The sequence below is a fragment of the Rousettus aegyptiacus genome, unplaced genomic scaffold (genome assembly GCF_014176215.1).
Source record: "Rousettus aegyptiacus isolate mRouAeg1 unplaced genomic scaffold, mRouAeg1.p scaffold_m13_p_1, whole genome shotgun sequence".
In the NCBI taxonomy this organism is placed as follows: domain Eukaryota; kingdom Metazoa; phylum Chordata; class Mammalia; order Chiroptera; family Pteropodidae; genus Rousettus; species Rousettus aegyptiacus.
Genome location: NW_023416284.1, coordinates 53,589,932 through 53,610,704, shown reverse-complemented (window position 1 = coordinate 53,610,704; position 20,773 = coordinate 53,589,932). Strand labels below are relative to the sequence as shown.

The 20,773-nt window shown below is 36.5% G+C and overlaps 1 protein-coding gene across 1 annotated transcript in view; it reads right to left on the bottom strand.

The window, feature by feature from the left end:
* GIPC2 (GIPC PDZ domain containing family member 2) overlaps positions 1-20,773 on the bottom strand; it is a 67,602-nt gene that overhangs the window by 6,439 nt on the left and 40,390 nt on the right. Inside the window, exons 4-5 of the mRNA XM_016151014.2 lie at positions 9,264-9,370; positions 3,712-3,793 (exon numbers count right to left, since the gene is read on the bottom strand). Coding sequence (XP_016006500.2) covers positions 3,712-3,793; positions 9,264-9,370 — 189 coding nt within the window. The remainder of the gene's footprint in view (positions 1-3,711; positions 3,794-9,263; positions 9,371-20,773) is intronic.

The window sequence follows — 20,773 nt, the reverse complement described above, 5'->3', positions numbered from 1 at the left end:
TTATAGAAGCAATAAAAATACCATTAGGCAACTTCATAATTGTGTTGTAAGTATTATAGTAATAAAGTGTTCCATAAATCTTTCTAAAACCAGTAATTTAACACAAAAATTTTAACAGAAATTAAGAATGGAGAACACACTGAACATGTTATGAATTTCCACTAATACATAAAGTGTAAACATAGATTTTAAACATCTTTATAGGAGAAATAAACTGTATAATTTTATTCTTTTTGATAAAAAGTTGTATCTCTGATTTAAGTAAAAAGCAAAAGAAACTAGGAAAATGTATCACATTAACATAATGACAGCCACTAAAATGCTTCTCCTCTGTTAACTATAATAGATCTGCAATATACTGCAATAATATTTAACATTTGAATACAAATGGGCAAAAAATAATCCACTGAGAGTAGCATTGTTATACCACATATAGCAGCTAAGTGCTGACCTCTTGTGGCCATTTTAAGAATATCTTTATACCATTACTGCTCCTGAACAACTCTTAAAGTATTTAAGACACTATTTTGGTGATATTGATCAGTCTATATTTTCCACTAAGCTCTTAAATACTTAAATAGAACTTTAGACATACAGGATTACTGCAGTTGAAAAATCTCGAAGTCCTAGAATTGAATCTCAGCTCTTGTTAGCTGACTTTGGGCAAGTTACCAAACTGACTCTTTTAATATCTATAAAATGGCACACAGCAGAAGTTAGATAAAGATTAGTCATCACCACTGTTAACTTAACAATGAAATCTGTAACCATATCTTGCTATGGAAGTTCTTCAGCCCTTACTTTCCCAAATACTTTTTATAAATATCAGATCATTTCAAGCAACTCATACAAGTCAAACATCAAAAACAGCCAATATAGAATTGTTTTTAATGAAAATCTATTTCTAAAATTTCATTGGCCTCCTCTGAGAAAGAAAACTTTCTTTAATGTTTATCATTTTGAATTCACTAAAAAAAGAAAATCACTATTAAAACACCATTATCACATACTTTTAGAAGAGCTATAAAAAACTTTTATAGAAAAAAATGGCTTAGAGACCATCCTTCAAATTTTCTTTCTTCACATTTTGAATCTCTTAATAAATTAGAAATCCTAAAATTTTGATGTTGTTAGAATGATCACTAGACTCCTAAATTGGTATCAGAAAATATTGTAGTTCTATATACAGTTTGCATACTTCTTAAAATTCTTTAGAAACTTAAAATAATATAAGTTTTCATTAAGTCAAGCCCATATAGATCTTAACTTAAAATCTTCTAGAACCTATTTTTTTCCTGGTGGATAACATTCCAAGGCAACCCATTGGTATTGGGTCATTTGAAAAGTCACAGTTCACAACTTAACTTTACAACCAAACAGAGTACTTTCATCTTCAAGATGATTGCTATCTAAATTCATTTGAATTATTTTACATTTTCAAATGGTACAATGAATCCCAATGCTTTTTTTGAGGTAATTGTTTTGGTTTTAGTCATTTTATTATTATATCACTTAAAAAATTTTAATACAAACTTATATTAACAATTCCAGAATAACATGTAATTTTCATTCATTAAGAATTAACATTTCTGAAAGCTAAGAAACACAAGGATACAAACAAATAAACATATCCATTTGTCTTTTGAATTTTTCACGTTTATGATTTATAATTCATGCTAATCAGATCTGAATGACAGAAATTCCTTATTTAACAACGGTTGCATTCTTCAAATAATTACTTTCTTTAAACTTTACCTCCCTGGGTGACTGATCACATTGCTAACCATGTATAATCATAATGACTTTTCAAGTCATTGGAGGAATTTGCTACATATAATTAATTACAGAGGGATTACTAGTTAATTTATAAGGAATTTTCCAGGAATGTTTGGTGTTCTAAATTTGTCAGAGTGAAAGAAAATTGATTCTTAAAGAACTATTTCTTCATTTATAATTACTTATGCCATTGTCCAATGCTCTTCCCTATATACGTGTGTATTTTTAATAATGAGAGTAAAACTAATTTACTTAACTATTCCCAATTTATACTTAAATAACTATAAGGCCTATCTATACCTAAAATTAAGTTTCGAATATGAGTTTTCACCTTTGGAAAGTGTGGTTCTCCTAAATTTGAGCTTATCAAGATCCAGCAATTTATGCACTACTTCCTGAATCTCATATTAACATAGTTATTCAACTGTATCCTTCTAAGTTTTCCAACACATACTACCTAATCTGAGTTTAAGAGCACTGCCAGTTCTAAAAACCCTTCACCTTCCTTCGTATATGCATTTGTATAACTGTTGCAGGCTCACATCATTTATGCATATCTCTGTATTTTCCCAAATGCAAAAGGCTTGGGAGAAAAGTTTTAAGATACTGGCTTAAATCATCTCAGCTTTAACTTCTTATCTGTGTGGAGCTATTACATGCAAATATCATATTTATCTTTAAGGAGCTAGAAAACAAGTACTGCTTAGTTTTCAATTACAGATATTATTTGTACATCCAACATAGAAATTGTATTTTAAAAGTTTAGACAGGCAAGAAAAAATAAGAATAAATTCTCTAAGGAAAAAGAAAAATGAGTGTAAATAGAAAAGGAAGAATGAGCTTCAAATATTCTACCTGAGGTTGAGTAAAATACTTTTCCTGGTAACAGGTAAACAAAGTTGTCCAAGTCTTTGACTTTAAGAAATTCATTAAATACTTGATACAACACACACCTGTGCACACACATATAGGTAGGATGCATACAGGTAGGAATTCCCACCAGTAGATGCACATTTTTCCCATTCAGCAGCTGCCTGCCTTTCTTAAGAGAATATTTTTCTTCTTCGTGAATTACTATCGACTACAGACATGTGACCCAGACCTATGTGTTTGACCCCAAGATGTAGAGGGTGAAGCCGTGGCAGTCATTTTGACTCCATGAGAGAGGGCTTGAAGCTTCCAAGAGTTACCATAGAGGTGTGAAATAAAACCAGAATGCAGAGAAGAAAAATTCCCTCCTGATGACAGCATGAGAACGCTAGATCTAGCCAAAATCCACAGATCTATCTCTGGATTTTTAGTTACAAGAACCAATACATTTCCCCCTTTTTTTCTTAAGTAAGTTGGAGTTCAGTTTGTTTCATTTTTGTTCTGTTATTTATAATTAATAGTTTTAATCAATAAATCAAGACCCTGACATCCTAATGGTGACAAAAGAAATACACAGAAATTCACTGCTCAGCTGCCCTTATCAGTCATACATCAGATGTGTCCTTTCTCTTCATATTTCTGATTCACTTCTCATAGCATTTCATTAACCATTTTAAATGTCCGTAACTTTAATATTATAACATACAATTTAATCAATGTATATCTAATGTATTAAATAATACCTTTCATATGTATCATTTACAAAATTCTTTTCGTTTTTTTTAAATCCATAAAACAAGCCTATGAAGAAAGCATTATAGTTTATAGATTAAAGTTCAAAAAAGTTGACTTGACTCTAAGTTTTCACAGCTAGTAAATGGTAAGGGTCTGGTCTTCTTTTCATTATTCTTTATTATCATTATTTTCATTATTTTTTTCATCACTATACAAATACTTTTTTATCTTGAAAAGTATCATTGACTATAAATGCCAGAAAGACATAAATTAGCATTAAGTTCCATCAAATTAAAAAATATAAGACTTTATAAAATAGTGTAATCTTACCTAAATCAATATCTCGAATTCCCATGTACAACTCAAGAAGATCATCGACCTTTTCAATTGCCTTGGCTTTGGTTTCAGAGGGCTTGATCAAAGAAAAGAGAAATAGATATTATACTTTCATATGAAGTCTCTCGAATGTCAAAACACACAGAGGGAAAAGTCTGATGTGGAGCCAGTTCATGGTTGTAAACTTTGGCTAATTTGAACAGAAATATATCTGTAGAATGTGCTCTGTAACTCAGTAAAAATCTATACAGTAAATATTTATTTTTAGTGTCAGTGCTAAGTGTTATAGATTCAAAGAAAAGCCAGAACACAGTCTCTGAGTAGCTAACAATCTAGAAGAGGATACAGATGTGAAAATAAGTAGCTATGTGATAATAACAAGGACAATATTTAATAAATATTTAAAGCACAGAGGCATCATGGGGGTTTAAATTTAAATCGCTGAGTTAGGGAAGACTCCAGAAAGGTAACAAGAATTGTATTTTCAAAGATGAATTAGTGTCAGATGAGCAGGAAAGAGCACTACAAGTAAGAGGCAATAAATACACAAAGTCTATATGAGGTCGCAGTCTGATAAATGATAGCAGGTTATAGGAACTACAAAAAAGTCTCATGTGATGAGAAACATAGTGCCAGACATGACTAGATTTTAGGGTCCTGGGTGCCATGAAAAGGGCCTTGGTCTTCGTCGTGCAAGCCAGGGTTTCCAGACCTTTTAAAGGGTCACCCTAACAGTAAAATATTTCTGATCACGTACTCTTACTAGTTATTTTTATTTAATGTTTTTATTTGTAGTTCTCATAAGTTTTTCACATGTATTACCATATTAATCAATTGCACACATTATAAAAATACACAAAAATAGAATTTTCCTAAGGATAAAATCATAATGAAATAATTTTTGGCTTACATATTAATGGTAACAAAATATTTTTTCTTCCTAAAGTGTTATTAAAAGTTCCACTGAAAGTATTGGATAATATTAGAGAACTATTGTTAATTTTCTTTAGCGTAATAATATACAGGTTGCAATATGTAGGATATCTTTATTTTTAGAAACACCATGAAGTAAGTAAAAATCATGATATATCTATAACATACTTTCAAAAGATTCAGCAAAAATATATATGGATAAAGGTAATATAGAAAAATGCCAACAACTGTTGAGTCTAAGAGGTAGGTGTACAGGTGTACATTGCACTGTTTTTCAACTTTTCTTTACGTTTGAAATTTTTCACAATAAAATCCTGAGGAAAAATTTACAAAAATAAAAAGTTTCAGTGAATTGTAATACATACAAATATCAGATCATTATGTTGTACACCTGAAACTAATACAATGTTAAATATTAATTATAGCTGAAATTTTTTTAAAGTTTCGGTAAAAAATGATTGTATATATATTTTCATTCTTTTAAAATCTTGGTTTTATATTTGGTAAAATCTTATTCAATGCTTAGTTTGTTTTATTACTTGATTTAAATAGGTTCATAACTGAAAAAGAAATTGCCCAAAGATGTTAAATAATTATAAATGCAAATGTTGAATTCATAAATAATTACATTGTAAGAAATTCATAACACTTTTTGTTGTTTTAACTTTTTTCCTTGTTTTTCATATTTTCAATACTATCATAAATGTATATTGCTCTGTATTCTCAAAACTTATTAAAATATGCATTTTATTGCAAATTTTATTTTTATTTCCTTGTGGATATTATTATAACTTTCTCATATTTTTATTTCAAGTAAGCCTTTAAAAACAATAACAGACATAATATATACTCACTCATGCCTTCTTTAGCAGTGTCTTTGGAATAATCTGTGTAAAGTAAAAGGCTATGCAAAGTAACTTAGGTGTTTACCTTTGCCTATCCAGCCATTTTGTAGGATATTGTAACAAGTATCAATCAGTCCTCATACAAAATGGCCATCACTATTTTACTATTCTAAATTGCTCTTTATCTCATCACCTGTCTTCCTTTCACATTGCCTGGGTTCAGTCTTCATCTTTTCTTTTCTTTCCACTGAGATATAGTTTACATATAACATTATAATTGTTTCAGGTATACAACATAATGATTTCATACATGTATGTATTAGAAAATCACCACTGCAATAAATCTAGTTAATATTCATCACCACACAGAGTTGCAATTTTTTTTCTTGTGATGAGAACTTTTAAGATCTATAGTCTTATCAACTTTCAAATATATATTATTGTTAACCATCATCACCATGCTGTACATTACACCCAAGGACTTTATAATTGAAAATTTGTACCTTTTGACTATCTGTACCCATTTTGCCCATTCCCCTACCCCCACCTCTAGCAACCATCAATCTGTTCTATGTATATACGAGTTTGGGTTTGTTTGTTTGTTTCTTTAGATTCCACATATAAGCGAGGTTACACAGTATTTGTCCTTCTCTGTGTGATTTATTTCACTTAGCACAATGTCCTCAAGTTTCATCCATGGTGTCACAAATGGCAGGATTTCCTTCTTCTTTATGACTGAATAATGTTCCTTCATCTTTTGTTATTTGCAGAAATTTCCTAATTTGTCTCTCTGCCTACAATCTTCACCCCCTCAAATTCATCCTGCTCAACAAGCCATCCCCCAGAACCAAGGGATTTTTCTAAAACACAAAACTGATGGTGCTACTTCCTTCATAGTTCTTAAATTATCCACAGGCCCTTCACATCCTGACCCAGGCCTGTATCTCTGTCCTCATTACCTCCCCCAGCAGGTACCTCCAGCAATCACACTCTAATTCCATTGATGCTTATAAGGTGGCCAAGTCCATCGCTGGTCCATACTAAGAACACTCTTCTGCCCATCTTTAACCAATTCAGTCATTCCTTCTGTAGGAAATTCTCCATGACTTCCCCTCTTCCCATTCCTGACAGCAGCTGATCAACCCCTCCTTTGTGACATTAACCCTATCTCCCTGGTTTGTAATAGCTTCTTCTCATGCCTCTTTCCTTTTAGAGGAAAAACAAGTCTTTAGTCATCTTTGTATTACCAGCACCTGGACTGTGCCTGTCCAAACAAACACATACTGAATGAATTATGAGGTATGGAGGTGGAGCGTCTTTCACAGTTTTCAGAATTTGTGCTAGTCTATGGGGGGATGATTTGTTTCAAATCTATAAATCCTTTGGTGTTTGAAAGAGGTTGCAAGTCATTTGTATCAAATTTAATATTAGCACCAAACTAGCTTTTACTTTCATTATGATCTATTTTAATTGCTCTATTTAATGAAAGAGGCTATGTGAATAGGAATGAAGTTTTAGATGTTTAACCTTGAATCTTTCCTACCTCCACAGATACATCTTCAGCTACTCTCTTCATTCCAGCAGCTTATATACATAGCAGGTGCTCGAAAAACATTTATTAACTATATTAACTATTAGAAGATGACCCTCCTCCTGAAGCGCCATGGAGTTTTCCTGCCACTCTGCTTCCTTTGCAAGCAATTTTAAGATCTGTCCTTTTATCCTCACAGCTTCCTTCCCCTAGGCTCCTCATTGCTGGTTCCCTCCCACTGTTCTTCTATTCTCTTACACATTCCTTTCTTTCAATGGGGTTTGTTTATTCATTCAATAAACATTTACTGGCCTTTAGCAGTATGCTTGGAAGCATGCTAGGCACAAGAAAAGTAAAGACTCAGAATGACCAGAGGTCACTGTTCTGAATTTTTTTACATCGCTCATCATCTCTCACTTTCAAAATGCCTTCAACTCTCCCAGGTCTCTTCATTGCCCTTTGTCTCCGAATCAATCCTTTCATTCACCTAGGACCAAGGCACCAGACTCCAGATTGCTTAAAACTGACAACATCCAGAAAGTCTCAGACCTTGGCCTCATGGTTCCTTGAGTGTCTGCTCCAACAAACTACCCCATGACTGACTTTGATCATGGTCACAGCATAAGCTCTGGGATCCCGCTCTGTGAAAAGAGCCTGTTCACCTACCTGTTCACCTGTCTTACTCTTGCTCTTCAACCATAAGGGGACTCCTAGGATAACGTGCACACACTGGGGGACTAGACAGGCCTGGTGCCTGTGCCCCTGCCTGCAGAAGCTCCCTGGCCTCAGACACCTGCCTGATCTCCCCTCTGCCTACAAGGTGACTTCATCACCGTTGTCTTCACTATTGTGAGCTGTGAGCGGGCCTTACTTGCCACTTCAAATCCTTATCACTGCAGCCCCTAACCCCTAACTATCCTCTTCTTCAACCCTTCTTCCCTTCATTTGTCTCTCCTACTTCTGGTGTTTTGCCCTCAAATATTGACCTAGTCATTCAGTGAAACCCTTACTCTCCTGGAGTTTAAGTGAATCATTTATTAATTCATTAATTCAGCATTTGAACTCATTTGATATGTCAGGTGCTGGGAATATCACAGTGAACAAGACAGGTGAGCAAAGGAGATAGACAACGGACAAAAAAGAAACAAAGATATAATGAGTCCTATTATATTTAGCACTTTGAAGAAAATTAAGGGCAAGGAAAACTGAGCAGAGGGAAGGGCAGCGGGAATTGGTATTTATGTAGGACACTCGGAGGCAGCCTTTTAGATAAAGTGATCTGTGGGCAGAAACTGCAAGAAGGCAAGAGAGTGCACCATGCGCAGAAATGGGCAAAGTGTTCATGTAGAGGAAACAGCAGTACAAAGACCCTGAAGTGCCAACAATCTGGAGTGTTTGGGAACAGTGAGGAGACCCATGTGGCTGAAGCAGAGGGAGCCAGGAGGAGAGTGGTAGAGACTGAGATCAGAGAAGAATGCAGTCAGATCACACTGGTCACTCTGAGGACTTCTGCATGTATTCTGAGTGACTTGGAAAGTTACTGGAGGATTTTGAACAGAAAAGCAACATAATCTCACTTGCATTTTGAAATGATAATTCTGGATGCTGTGCTCAGTGTAGTGGAAAGAGGGGCCAAGGTGAATGCAAAAGGACTGGCCAGAAAGTGATTACAGTGTTCAAGGTAAGCTGTTGGTGCCTTGGGCCAGAGAGGAGAGGTGGTGAGAAGCTGTTGGATTCTGGTCTGTGGCAGAGGTAGATCCACCAGAATTGGGTGGTGGAAGGAATGTGGGACACCAAGGGGAAGAGGCAATGGTGACTAAAAAATTATTTACCTGAGGAGACTGGAGTTCATGCATATTATCTTTCATTATCGAAATCTTAAGTTTGTTTACACCTACTGGTGGCTCTGAGAATTCCTCTTGGCTTTCAGAGCTTTGGTTGAGATCTACACTTTCGATCCAGTCCAGATATCTCCAGACTCTACAAAACGCTGTCTACAGGTAGCTGAGGAATGCTATAGATCACAATCTCTTCTTATACACTTAGTTTCTATATTTTCTTCTTAAATCTTTTCATAATTTTCATTTTGCTTAAGTAGGCAATGAATTAAAGCTCACGCTTTAATTACAATGTATGGCATTTTACTTAACCTCATGATGTTACCTTTATTTCTAGCTAATAAACATAAATGTCCATATATGTCCAAGCAGAACAGGAACTAAACGAACATCACATACCACTTCTTCCACGGTGGCAGGACCTTTTGATCTCAGGCGAAGTGTCTCCCTTCCAGTACCAATTTTTCCTCTTGATGAATTTCCAGCTTTTGACCTTGGCTCTATTTCTATAAATAGACAGTGGATGGGGAAAGGTATATAAATTCAGAAAGAGTTCCAACAGACTGCTGTAAAAGTTAATGTCATTTCCATCACAAAACAATGTACAATTATTATACAGATTTGATAAAAAATATGCCTTCTTATAGAATTTCCTAAAACAAATTCACTTATCATTCATTATTCTCATATGAGGGGTCTCTATGAGAGGTCTGGCAAGGAAGGAAGGAAGGGAGGGAGGGAGGGAAGGAAGGTCTGGCAAGGAAGGAAGGAAGGAGGGAGAGGGGAAAGAAAAAAGGAAAGGAGAGAGAGGGAGAGGGAGAAAGAGGGCGGGAGAGGGAGAGAGGGAGATAGTTGAAACTGTAAAGATGGGAAAAATGAAGTTATAAGGAATAAAAAATAAAAGTCAGCTTTATTTTAAGGGTAAAGAGGTGTACGTGGCAGGACAGCAGAGGCAGAAATTCAGCTGGACTTCATCAAGGTCACGAAGAAGGAGAAGTCATGTCTTGACAAAAGAGAGGGACGGAGACACTTGAGTACCCACCTTCTGCTTGATGCTTCATATACAAAATCCCATTTAATACTCATATCAATCTATGAGGCAAGCCACAGCCTCGTTCTACAGAAAACGAAACTGAACTAAGGAGAAGAGCTGGAATTCAAATCTGTATGCTTTCCTCGATAATACTGCAATATCACGCCTCTTGGAAGTATAAGGGATAAATGCAGAGTGACACACTAAGAGAAGCGGGGTTCTAAAGAAAAAGAAGCTGGGAATAATTTCCAAGAATGGAATTGCTTTCAGGAGGCAAGCAAGAGACCATGAAGCAAAAGTCCACAGGAAGTCACTGCTTCCTTACACCTCTTCTGTGTTTTATATGTTTTTCCAATACACCTAGAGTCACTGCCCTCCCAATACTAAGCAGTAGCGTAAATGAGTGAAAGGGTAGGGTAGGGACTGAGGATAACTGGAAGGGGCGTGTCCTAGCTAGGACACTCCAATAACTTATTGCCCTGTGAAAACATAGGCACTGCACAGCCAGATCAATTTGTTCGCAAAGAAATTGGATACTCAGAGTTTTTATGAATTTCCTGATTTTAAAATTTTGGCAATTGAGTCAAAGTTTTAAAAACAATATTTTGGCAAAAATAAAGGAGATCTGTGGATCAGATTTCAACCGCAGGCCACCAATTAATAACTTCTGCAAATATCCCCCACATCTCCTTGAATGAGGTCTCTATGTGGCAGCAGTTTGGGACAAGGATGGAGGAGGGGTTGGACAAATGTTGAACTGAGTTCAAAAAAGGAATCACAGGACAGACTGGTAAATAAAGAGTTAATAAGGTCTCAAGACACAGGCATCAACTGGCTGCAAGAACATATCCTTACTGACTCTGAACCTAGATTAATTCCCATCTTCAGCAAGTACTATTTTGCTGTGGGAAATCTACTCCCAAGTGATTATGGATTTTACATAGTAATTTTAACCTGCATTCAGGGATAGAATCACCAAAAACAACAACAAAAAAAACATGTTTTCCTCTGAGAATGAACTTATTTAGAATTATCATAAGTAGACCAGATCCCCCAAGCAAAAACCTATAAATGGTGGCTGATGACGCTAATGCTAATCATGGTGACCAGACGGATTCTCAGGAGACCAGAGCTGCATCAGCAAGTCTACGGTGTTAGCCTTGCCAGTGACACTATGCCCCATTGAAAAAGAATAGAGCAACACAAACAAGATGCTCAGCATAGACTTTCCAAAAGAGTGCCCAAAGAAACAGACGAGGTCAGTCTGCCATCTGTACTGTCCAGGATTCTGTACCACCCAGCAATGTGAATATTCTCAGTGGAGTCATGTATAAACCTGAAGTGGTCAAGACAGTGTCAGCTTGATGGCAGCAACCTTTAGGATAAACAATCTTATGTGCCCCCATTCTCCTTACCACACACACACACCCCACCCCACTGGGATTTCACCAAGAGACCTACTCAATATAATTTGCCCGCCCATAATAATTTCCTGCAAGGTGGGAGATGAACTGCTCGTCCACCACTTCACATACATTTCTAACGGTAAAGGTGAAATGCCGGCATTCTGACTTAGCAATAAGTCTCTTGTAAGTTTGCTGAGCATGATATAACCCTGAAAAATTGAACAGCTCTGGAAACTCTAAAAAAAAAAATAAAAGGTTTCTGAGATTTACAAAGCTAAGGACCTGGATTCTGGAACGTGAGAACTTGACGAGGAGATTGTCATCCATGCTGGAGAAGTCAGTCAGCCTCCCTAGAGGATGTCTCTATCTTACCTTGCCCTTAACCTGTAACACCAGTAGTTCAAAGGGGACACGTGTGTAGAATGGAAGATTTTCTTAAATTAATAAGCTTTATTTTTAAAGCAGTTGTAGGTTCACAGCAAAATTAAGCAGAAAGCACAGAGAGTTCCCGTATACCCCTTACCCGCCCCCATACGCACAGCCACCAACGTCCCCACCACATCACAGCACAGTCACGGTCAGTGAACCTACACTGACACATTGCTATCACTGAGTCCACGTTTACATTAGGGTCCATTCTTGGTGATGTACGTTCTCTAAGTCTGAACAAATAATGACACGTGTCCACCACTGTAATGTCATACAAAATAGTTTCACTGTCCTGAAAATCTTCTATGCTCTGCCTGCCTAGTCAACCCAGACTTCTTTTTATCATTGTGTTTCTTAAGCCTTCTCCGGAAGAGCAGTCTCTCATAACTAACTAACCACTTGGTGGCACCAAAGCAAAAGTTAAATTTTAAGTTCTGGCTTGGAGACCTCCAAAAAGGCACTTTTCACTACTAAGGAAACAGAAGCTACCTTTCTCTATGATCCGGTGATTCAGGGATATAAATCAACCAAGTTACATAAAAATAGGCAGGATAGTTCTGTTTACCCACAGGGGAAGAAACAAGTTCTGGGGGTTTTTTGGTGTTTTTTTTTTTTTTTTTTTTTTTTTGAAGATTGTGAATGTTTCGGTCTGGCCTACTTTCAGGATGCTGGCCTGTCTGAGCATGTCTAACCAGGCCAAGCCCTAAATCAGTCACTTCACTTCTCATGAATGGATCTGCATGGGGCCTCTCTCAGGGCTGAATGATGAGAGGGATGTAGTTCAAACAGTAGACACTAGTAATCGGCCTGCAGCCAGCTGGATGCATTAGATTCCCCAGGGGTCCCCACTCCTGTGAAGCACAGTGACTACCAGCTTCCTGTAGGTCACTTAGGGCACAGGACACTCACAGCTTGTGGGCGCACAGCTGCTCCCAAAGTCATCAAGAAGCAGTTATGTTTGTTACCAAACCCTTCTGTGGCAATTGTATCTGTTACTCCAATTATGTAATTTAATTTAAAAGTATATGAGCTGATAAGTGTGAAACTTGAAGTTATTATTGCTAGGAAAACTAGGTTAACTACTTTGGAAAGACTCCATAAGAGTAAGTTGGAAAAAAAATTCTAGGTATGGGCAAGATGACACTAAGAGATTAGAAAAAATATTTTTAAACATTTCACATATCTGATTTTCAAAAATAAAACAGAACCCATAGATATGCATTAAGGGTTGTGATTACATAAGAAAAACAACGGAACTTCAATTTGTGTCCTCTACTCAAAGAAAGGGTATTTTATATCAAAAGAGTGGTAAAAGAATGTACATTTGTAAGTCTTAAATGTTTACACATACTTGTATGATTTTTTTTATGATACCCCATTTCAATTGGCATTTTTCAATAGACCAACCCACAGTCTCTATTATATCATGAAGGTCAGGTAGAGAGATGGAAAAATGAAGAAGACCAGAAGATGTCTATCTCTAGTTATATCTTGAACCCTAAGGAAAGAAGAGGGGCTGACAGAAGCCAATTCCCTGTTTTAGCACATGCAATTGCACTTAGATCTCCCAAATCACACAGGATGACACAGTGGGGAGCCTGGGCATTCTCCCACTTCTGCATAGAATGAGATCTTGTTCTAGTTTCACAAGGACCCTAGACGGGCTGGAGTACAGATCACAGCATTCATAGCAGGGGCGGGAGGTGGGCGCAGATGAACACAACTTATACCCAACAGTTGCTCAGACATGGACTTGAGAATCAACTTGAGTTAAAACCCCAGCTCCTCCACTTCCAAATTGTGTGAACCTAAAGAATAAGTCGTTATCTGTAAAATAAGAATAGTACTTGATTTTGCATTCTACTAAAGATTATGAGTTGCCATTGGTAACAGACATTAGTTGGTCATCCTCTCAGTACCCACTGGTCATTTGAGGATCACTGTGGTTCAGGGGAAGCTGATTGTTCCCGTCTTCAGGGATGGGACACAAGAATGAGCCAAGCTAATTGATCTCATTCATCACAGTGATTGTTTCAGAGTTGGGTATGTGACCAAAGTCAGTGAAGTCTGAATGAATCTAAGGACTTCTGCTAGAAATTCGGAGACAAGGACATGCTTCTTTTCTGTTCTTTGTGAATAAAGAAAGACATTATCCCAGCAGTTTCTGACCACCATTTGTGGACCCAGTGTAGAACTAGCCTTAAAATGATCAACAAACGATAAGCTGATACCTTGGGCAGTAGAGGAGAAAGAAAGGGCAAGAAACTGGGTCCTGATCACACTGTTTGGGCCCTGCACAGAGCTTTGTTAGTGCCAGCATCACTTATGGATGGTTGATATATAGAATTTTCTTTTCTGCATAAGACAAGTAGGTAGGATTTTCCACTATCTCCACCTGAAAGACACCTCACAGATACAGAATTCTGTCTAAGCAGTGATGCAATCCTTAAAAAGACCTTTCAATGTTTGGACATACACAAATGGCACTGTCTATAATAGCTCATGTGCTGCCTACCCTACTTCCACCTTCCACGTACATACAATACATACAAATACACACACACACACACACACACGCACACTTTCTCAGAATAGATAGCAAAATCTAGCTTATGTCCAGGAATTTAACATTTTAACTAAACGTTCCCTTTTGTGTGTGTTCTTCCTCTCTCCAACATTTCTCAGAATATCTATGGGTTTGGTTTTGTCTTTTTTATTCAGCTGGTAGGCCGCTAAGGCAAAGCAAGGAAAAGTAGACAAGAGGATGCCATGTGCACAAGGCATCAGTTGTCTATTGGATCAGAAAAGCTGGCAGCATATAAACCAACCCCATAAAAATAAAAATAAAAAACACAAAGTTGTTCTTAACTTTTTCTTTGATGAGAATGAGCAGTGCATGACAAATGTTAAAAGTAGAACAATTGTGCCCCAAAACTTCTTGTTCTTTAGTTAAGGTGCCATTTGAGAAAAACTTAGCCCTGTTTTTATAACTGCCTGAAATTACATCTCCGGGAAGAAGTTTCATAGCATTAACCTAGAGGGAACTATGTTTAAAAAATAATAATAATAATAATTACAAACCTCTGAACTCCAATGTGTGAAAGTTAAAAAGAAAAAAAAAGTGATAGCTAAAATATTTTATTTTTACCTTTTTATCCTGCTTTTATTCTACAATATGATGTAATCATGAGAATTCAAAAATAAAAAAATTGTTCTCGTTCATTCGTTTATTCATTTTTTAGGCAAGGCAACCCTTGGTTGACCTCACAAACTGCAAAGACCTTGTCAGTTCACAATCCCTTTTTTTTGTTTATTTTTATTTTTTATACCTATGGCACTTGATCTTCCTAGGTGGTCTCCCATCCAAGCACTAACCAGGCTTGACCCTGCTTAGCCTCCAAGAGCAGACAGGATTGGGCTTGTTCAGGGTGCCATGGCCGTAGAAAAAAAATTGTTCCCTTTTATTATGGTTTATTACACATATTTTCCCCCAGGTCTTTAAAAGGTTAAGGAAAGTAGTTACAAAAACAATTTTGCTGATTTAAAGAGTCAATATGATATAATATCCTACCACATTTCTAACATGAAACCACTTACAATGATATTAAAGAAAACTGTTTAAAATGAGAAAAATTATATAGTTAAAAGTTATAAAGCCACTAAAAGTAGAATGATTCAGTTTCTCTACTTCCTAGCCTCGGAATGCTAGCTTTCTTTTTTAAAATAATTGTTTTCTGGTTAAGAAAGTTAGTATGTTAATTTTATATTTAAAATGTGAAAAACACAAGAAGTCTAAAGAAAGAAGTTATTCATAAACTCACCACCTAAAGAGAACAACTGTTAACATTTCAATATGCATATACTACAAGTCATTTTTCTTCTACATTTAAAGAGTCTTTACAACTGGGATATTACTGTACATTGTTTTATAATCTGCCTTTTCACTTAACATATCAAAAAAAATTTATACATAAAGGGAAGTGCTTATTTGTTTAATTTTTTCTGAAAACATACTCTGACCGCAATTTTGAGCATAATTTGTTAAATCCATTTTCCTATAATTATATGACAACTCTCATTGTACAAAAACTTTCTGGTAAAATATATATAATTGGTATAATTGCTGTCTTTCTAATAAGTTACGCTGTATCTATACCTGTCAGACAAATTAATAAAGCCACCTACATTTTAGCCTCATTTTTGACCCCTTCATCTTGCATTGCTATTTTAATTGTTAAGCTTAAAAACAGCTGAATGTTCTTATTTACCTTCTACTAATGGTTGATATTCAAATGCTCCTTAAACATAGTTCTAAGAGATCATCACTGTTTAGGGTAAGTGTTTTGGGAAATACAGATTACAAAGTTTTTGGTATTATAGGTTACAATAATTGCATTTTCTCAGATTAAAAATATGGGCATTAAAATTTTTTTCTTTTAATGAAACTTCACAATGTGCATGAAAATTTATTCAATGGAAAGTGATCTCAGAGTGATTAGATCATAAATTCCTAAATGGGTAGTCGTGTCCTGGGCATATAACTTTTCAGTAAAAGATTTATTTTTACTAAATTAAGCAAGCCGTGTCCATTGTTTCTGTGCATCTAGGTTAACACACCTTTAAAAGACCTCTTTTCAGACCCCTCAGAATTAAAACTACCCTCAAGAGACCACTGTGAGATTTTAACTATCCTGTAATCCAAGTGCTACCTTGCATCCTCCCATCTTCATGTAATCTTCCTTATGTTCCCTCCTTAATTCCAAATGTATGCAAAAAAGCTGCAAGCTGCCATGCTAAGAAGCATTTTTCTCAGTCTGTTGAGATCTTGCTTTCAGGAGTATCCTCTGTTTGGCTCGAATAAATGTTTATAAAAATTCTTTACAAGTTTGAACTTACTTACCTAGACAATAACCGTAGTAGAAAAGAGTGCATATTTGCCTAGGTGTTTAACCAGCTGGGTTTTATATTGGACACACATTTATCAGTTACATTCAGCATTCACCTAACACATCTGCCACACCCTGCAAAAGAACTTGGCTCTTCATTTATCTTCTCCCACTGTATCTTTGTGATAAATGCCAAATCCATGTCTAGCTAGATGTAAAAAAGGCAGAACAAACTTTATGACATAAAAAGATGATCAAGTAGCATGTTCTACCCCCACAATTTATCATTGTAAACACTTTAAACCTTGACCAAAAAATACATGAAAGATGAAATGCAAAACATCTAAAACTGAACTTCTCTCCCTGACTCTCCCTCTCAAATTATTTCCACATCACGACTGCCTCATTTCCAATTATCACTTTTACCACAGGCTCTGAGGATAGAAATCTTGGGAGTCACATTTGCTTCTTTTGAATCTCTCCTCTCTCCTTTAGCTAAACAGCAATCCACCTCTTACTTCCATTTCCGCCTTTGCAGTATTACTAGGGCTTTTCCCTTTCCTTCAAATTCCCACTGCTGCCGCTAATCCCAGCACTTATCATTTACTCCTGAACTGCTGTAGCAGCCTCTTACATGGTTTCTCCTCTAATATAGCTACACTGTTCTTCCAGTCTTAATTCCCCAGATCCTATTTCGTCAAGTCACTCTTCAGCTCTAATACCTACATGATTCCCTACTGTCCTCTAAACTCAGGTCTCCCACCTAGTGTTCAGAGATCCTCTTAATAGGGTCTGGAGCTGCTTTTGCCGCTTGATTTGCACAGTCCCTACAAGGCTAGGCTCTTCACTATCCTGAACACTTCCTGCAAAAAAAACCCTTCCTTCCTTATTTATATTTTCCTTATCCTCCAGGGCCAAGTTCAAATGTGATCTTCTCTAAGAATCATTTAACCTAGTCCAGCCTACTCATATCTTTCCCTTCTCTGAGCACCCATTTAAATTTCTGTAGTAGATTTAAATTTTACTCCACATTTCTGGCAAAAAGAAATGTTGGATTAAATCTCGCTTTAAGCTTCCTGCTCCACAAGTTTGGTGAGAAATTGAGTCTTGATGTTGCTTTAGAAGTCTCCCCCTGCCCCCTCAGGATCCAGAGGGCTGATGTTATGCACAATTTAACACAAACCCTGCCCTGAAGCTCTATGTCCAAGTCAGCGTGACCAAGCCCAGGGCACAGGGAGTTTTTCACCTCAGATTGCAAGGCAGCAGCTCTTAAAGCTCTAATATTCCTATGGGACTCTGTCAGGAATCCTGTCACCTCTCAAGGGAAGTTAAAATGGAATGAGACACTGGTCCCTGACACAAGTGGGACCTGCCAAAACCACCTGTCTGTGGCTTTCTCTTTGGAGAAGTTCTTCCCCATCTCATCTCTTCTCCCAACCACCATCACTCTCTAAGCCTTAGAATGCCTCCCAATCATGAACAAGTCAGCTCTCCTATGAATTCCACTCTGTTTAAATCTGCATTCCAGCACATATCATAGTTCTAAAGAGGAAGTAACACATAATGTTAAGAGCACAAGCCTGGAAAGCAAGCAGGACTGGACTATTATCCTTGTACCTCCCACCCACACGGAGTGACCTCAGTGAGGTATTTAACTGACCAAAGCCTCAGTTTACATATCGAGAAAACCATAATAGGAATGGCATGAGGATTAGATCAGGCCCTAATAGTAGCAGTCCTAATAGCAATGACTAACATTTATGTAGCACTATGTGTCAATCGCTATTCTAAGTACTTTGCATACATTAACTCATTTAATCCTCACAATACTCTACAGGCATAGAGGAAGTAACTGGACTAAGATCACATTGGTAATAAGCAGCAGAGACAAGAACTAAACCCAAGCAATTTGGCTCATTGTCTGTGCTTTTGACCACTATACAGTATTGCTTCTAATAAGCAGTCAATAAAAAGTAGTTATTACTGCTATTAATAGAATTACTTTACTCTCAATTATCTACTTCTTTACATAAATTGTAAGCTCCTTGAGAACAATAAACAGACTGACACTGTAACAGTTGTGACAGAGGCTCGCTGCTTGAGTTATAAGCCTGCCTCTGTCACCCACTAACTAGCTCCAAAACAAATTGTTTAACCTTTAGAATGGTTGCAAGGATTAAATGATTTCCTACTTAGCAAGTACTTATAAAAGTGAGTAGCAGCTATGACTATGATATGCTGATATATTTCATTGTTTGATATGAGATATGATATTCCCATGATGTCCTGCAATCTGGAAGGGCGCCAGAATTCTCAACCAATAGTTGCTAATCACGATCTCACCCACATTGTTTTTCCTGTTTCGTGTGAGTTCATCTTGTTTCTAAAATTACTTCTTAAAGAAAAGGTTGCATCTTCATTATAACAGTAGTAATAGCATCTAACTTTTATTGAAGACTTACTACGTCCCAAGGACTGTATGACTTTTTTCAGATGTTTAATCATTTAAAACTCACAGTGACCCAATGTGGTAGATACTATCATCACCTTCAGTTTTACATGTGAGGAAACCAAAGCACTGAAAGGTTAAGTAATTCACCCAATCGCATCATCATCTGGCCTCTATGTGGCAGAGTCTATATACTTAACTACTTGCACTTTTGTTGTCTCTTCCGTAACTTTTCCTATTCCCCAGGATATTTGATAAAATACAGTATATATGAAAAAGTAGCAAAAGCATTTGTTGCTTAAAAGTTTTTCGCTAGAAATAGCATGAATGTGTTTTTTAAATGTTTGAAATATCTAAAATGTCATATAAAACTTAAAAGCCAAAGTTTCTCTTCAAAAATTGAATAGACTTAGTATTTGAAAATAAGTATATCAGTTAAGCTGAATCACAAAGATGAGGTCTGACTTTTCCAGCTGTGAATGACTCAAAGGACTCAGACGTACCTCACATACTGAACATCCTATTCTGATGGACACATAGCACAGAAATGAAGCCTCTAAAAGCAGACATAGTCCAGAGACCTGTTACAAAATCTAACCCCAAAATAAAGACTATCAATGCTTTGAGAGGTAAACTTTCTTTCAACTCCCTGACTTTCAAAACACTTTAACAGAAACATTTCAGGCCTCCTTCCACAAACCTCTTTCCATAAAGGGCAACGATTACTAATTAAAGAAACTCTCCAGGATAAATCAAGTAAAGACTCCTCTAAGTAAAAGTAAATCAAAAGCCTCAAATATCTATTTTTCTGCAATTAAAAGGCTTTAAAGGAAACCAAACCAGTTGAATTAGTCTGGTCCCACAGCCAGTTAAATGGAAGACCGAATTTTCATAGCCTTGGGAAAATCTAGGTTTACAGGGCAAACTCTGCAGGGTTGAGCTCATTGTGGAGACATGTTCCTTTTCATTGGCAAGAGGAAAGGAAGTGAGCTATGCCCTTAAAAAAAAAAAAAAGAAGAAGAAGAAAAGAAAATACCACTAGAGACATTCCAGCTGATACTTGATAAGGATTGGGAAGGTTGCCATTAACTTCATGGCTAGAAGAAGGAAAATTTGGATCGGAAAGCAGCTGACCAGAAGAAAACACATTAGGTAGGGAAAGATTTCCCATTAAACTACAAACTTGCAACACCAGAGTCATTTAAACCAGTGGCTCTCAAATGATTTTTTGCTCTGACACACAGTGAGAAACATATACATTATATCATGACCCATAATTATACACATACATAAATAAATACACACGAATATTTACATATAACTGAAACACATCTATGTACACTGAAACAACATAACCGAAACAATACTTCCCCTTTCTAGGCACAAAGCATTATGAAATTTTCAATTCTATTTCACTTTGTGTTCCAAATATACTAGTTGAGGGAAAAAAGTGATTTAAAAAACCAGCACGGGGGATTCTGAGAGTACTTATCATACTGGCCTTTATTCCTCCCTCCAAGCCCCACAGCCAATTTAGGAAAGCTGGAATGGAGCATCTGCTCTACGGACAAGTGACTTGTTCTTAAGCGCTTGGGGAAAGGCCTCCCAGAAACTACCTTCCTCCATGTCTGAACATTCCTTTATGTTCCAACTCTTTCTCTTTCTACCCCTTAAAATGCTGGAGTTCCCCCACAGTTCTGTTTCTG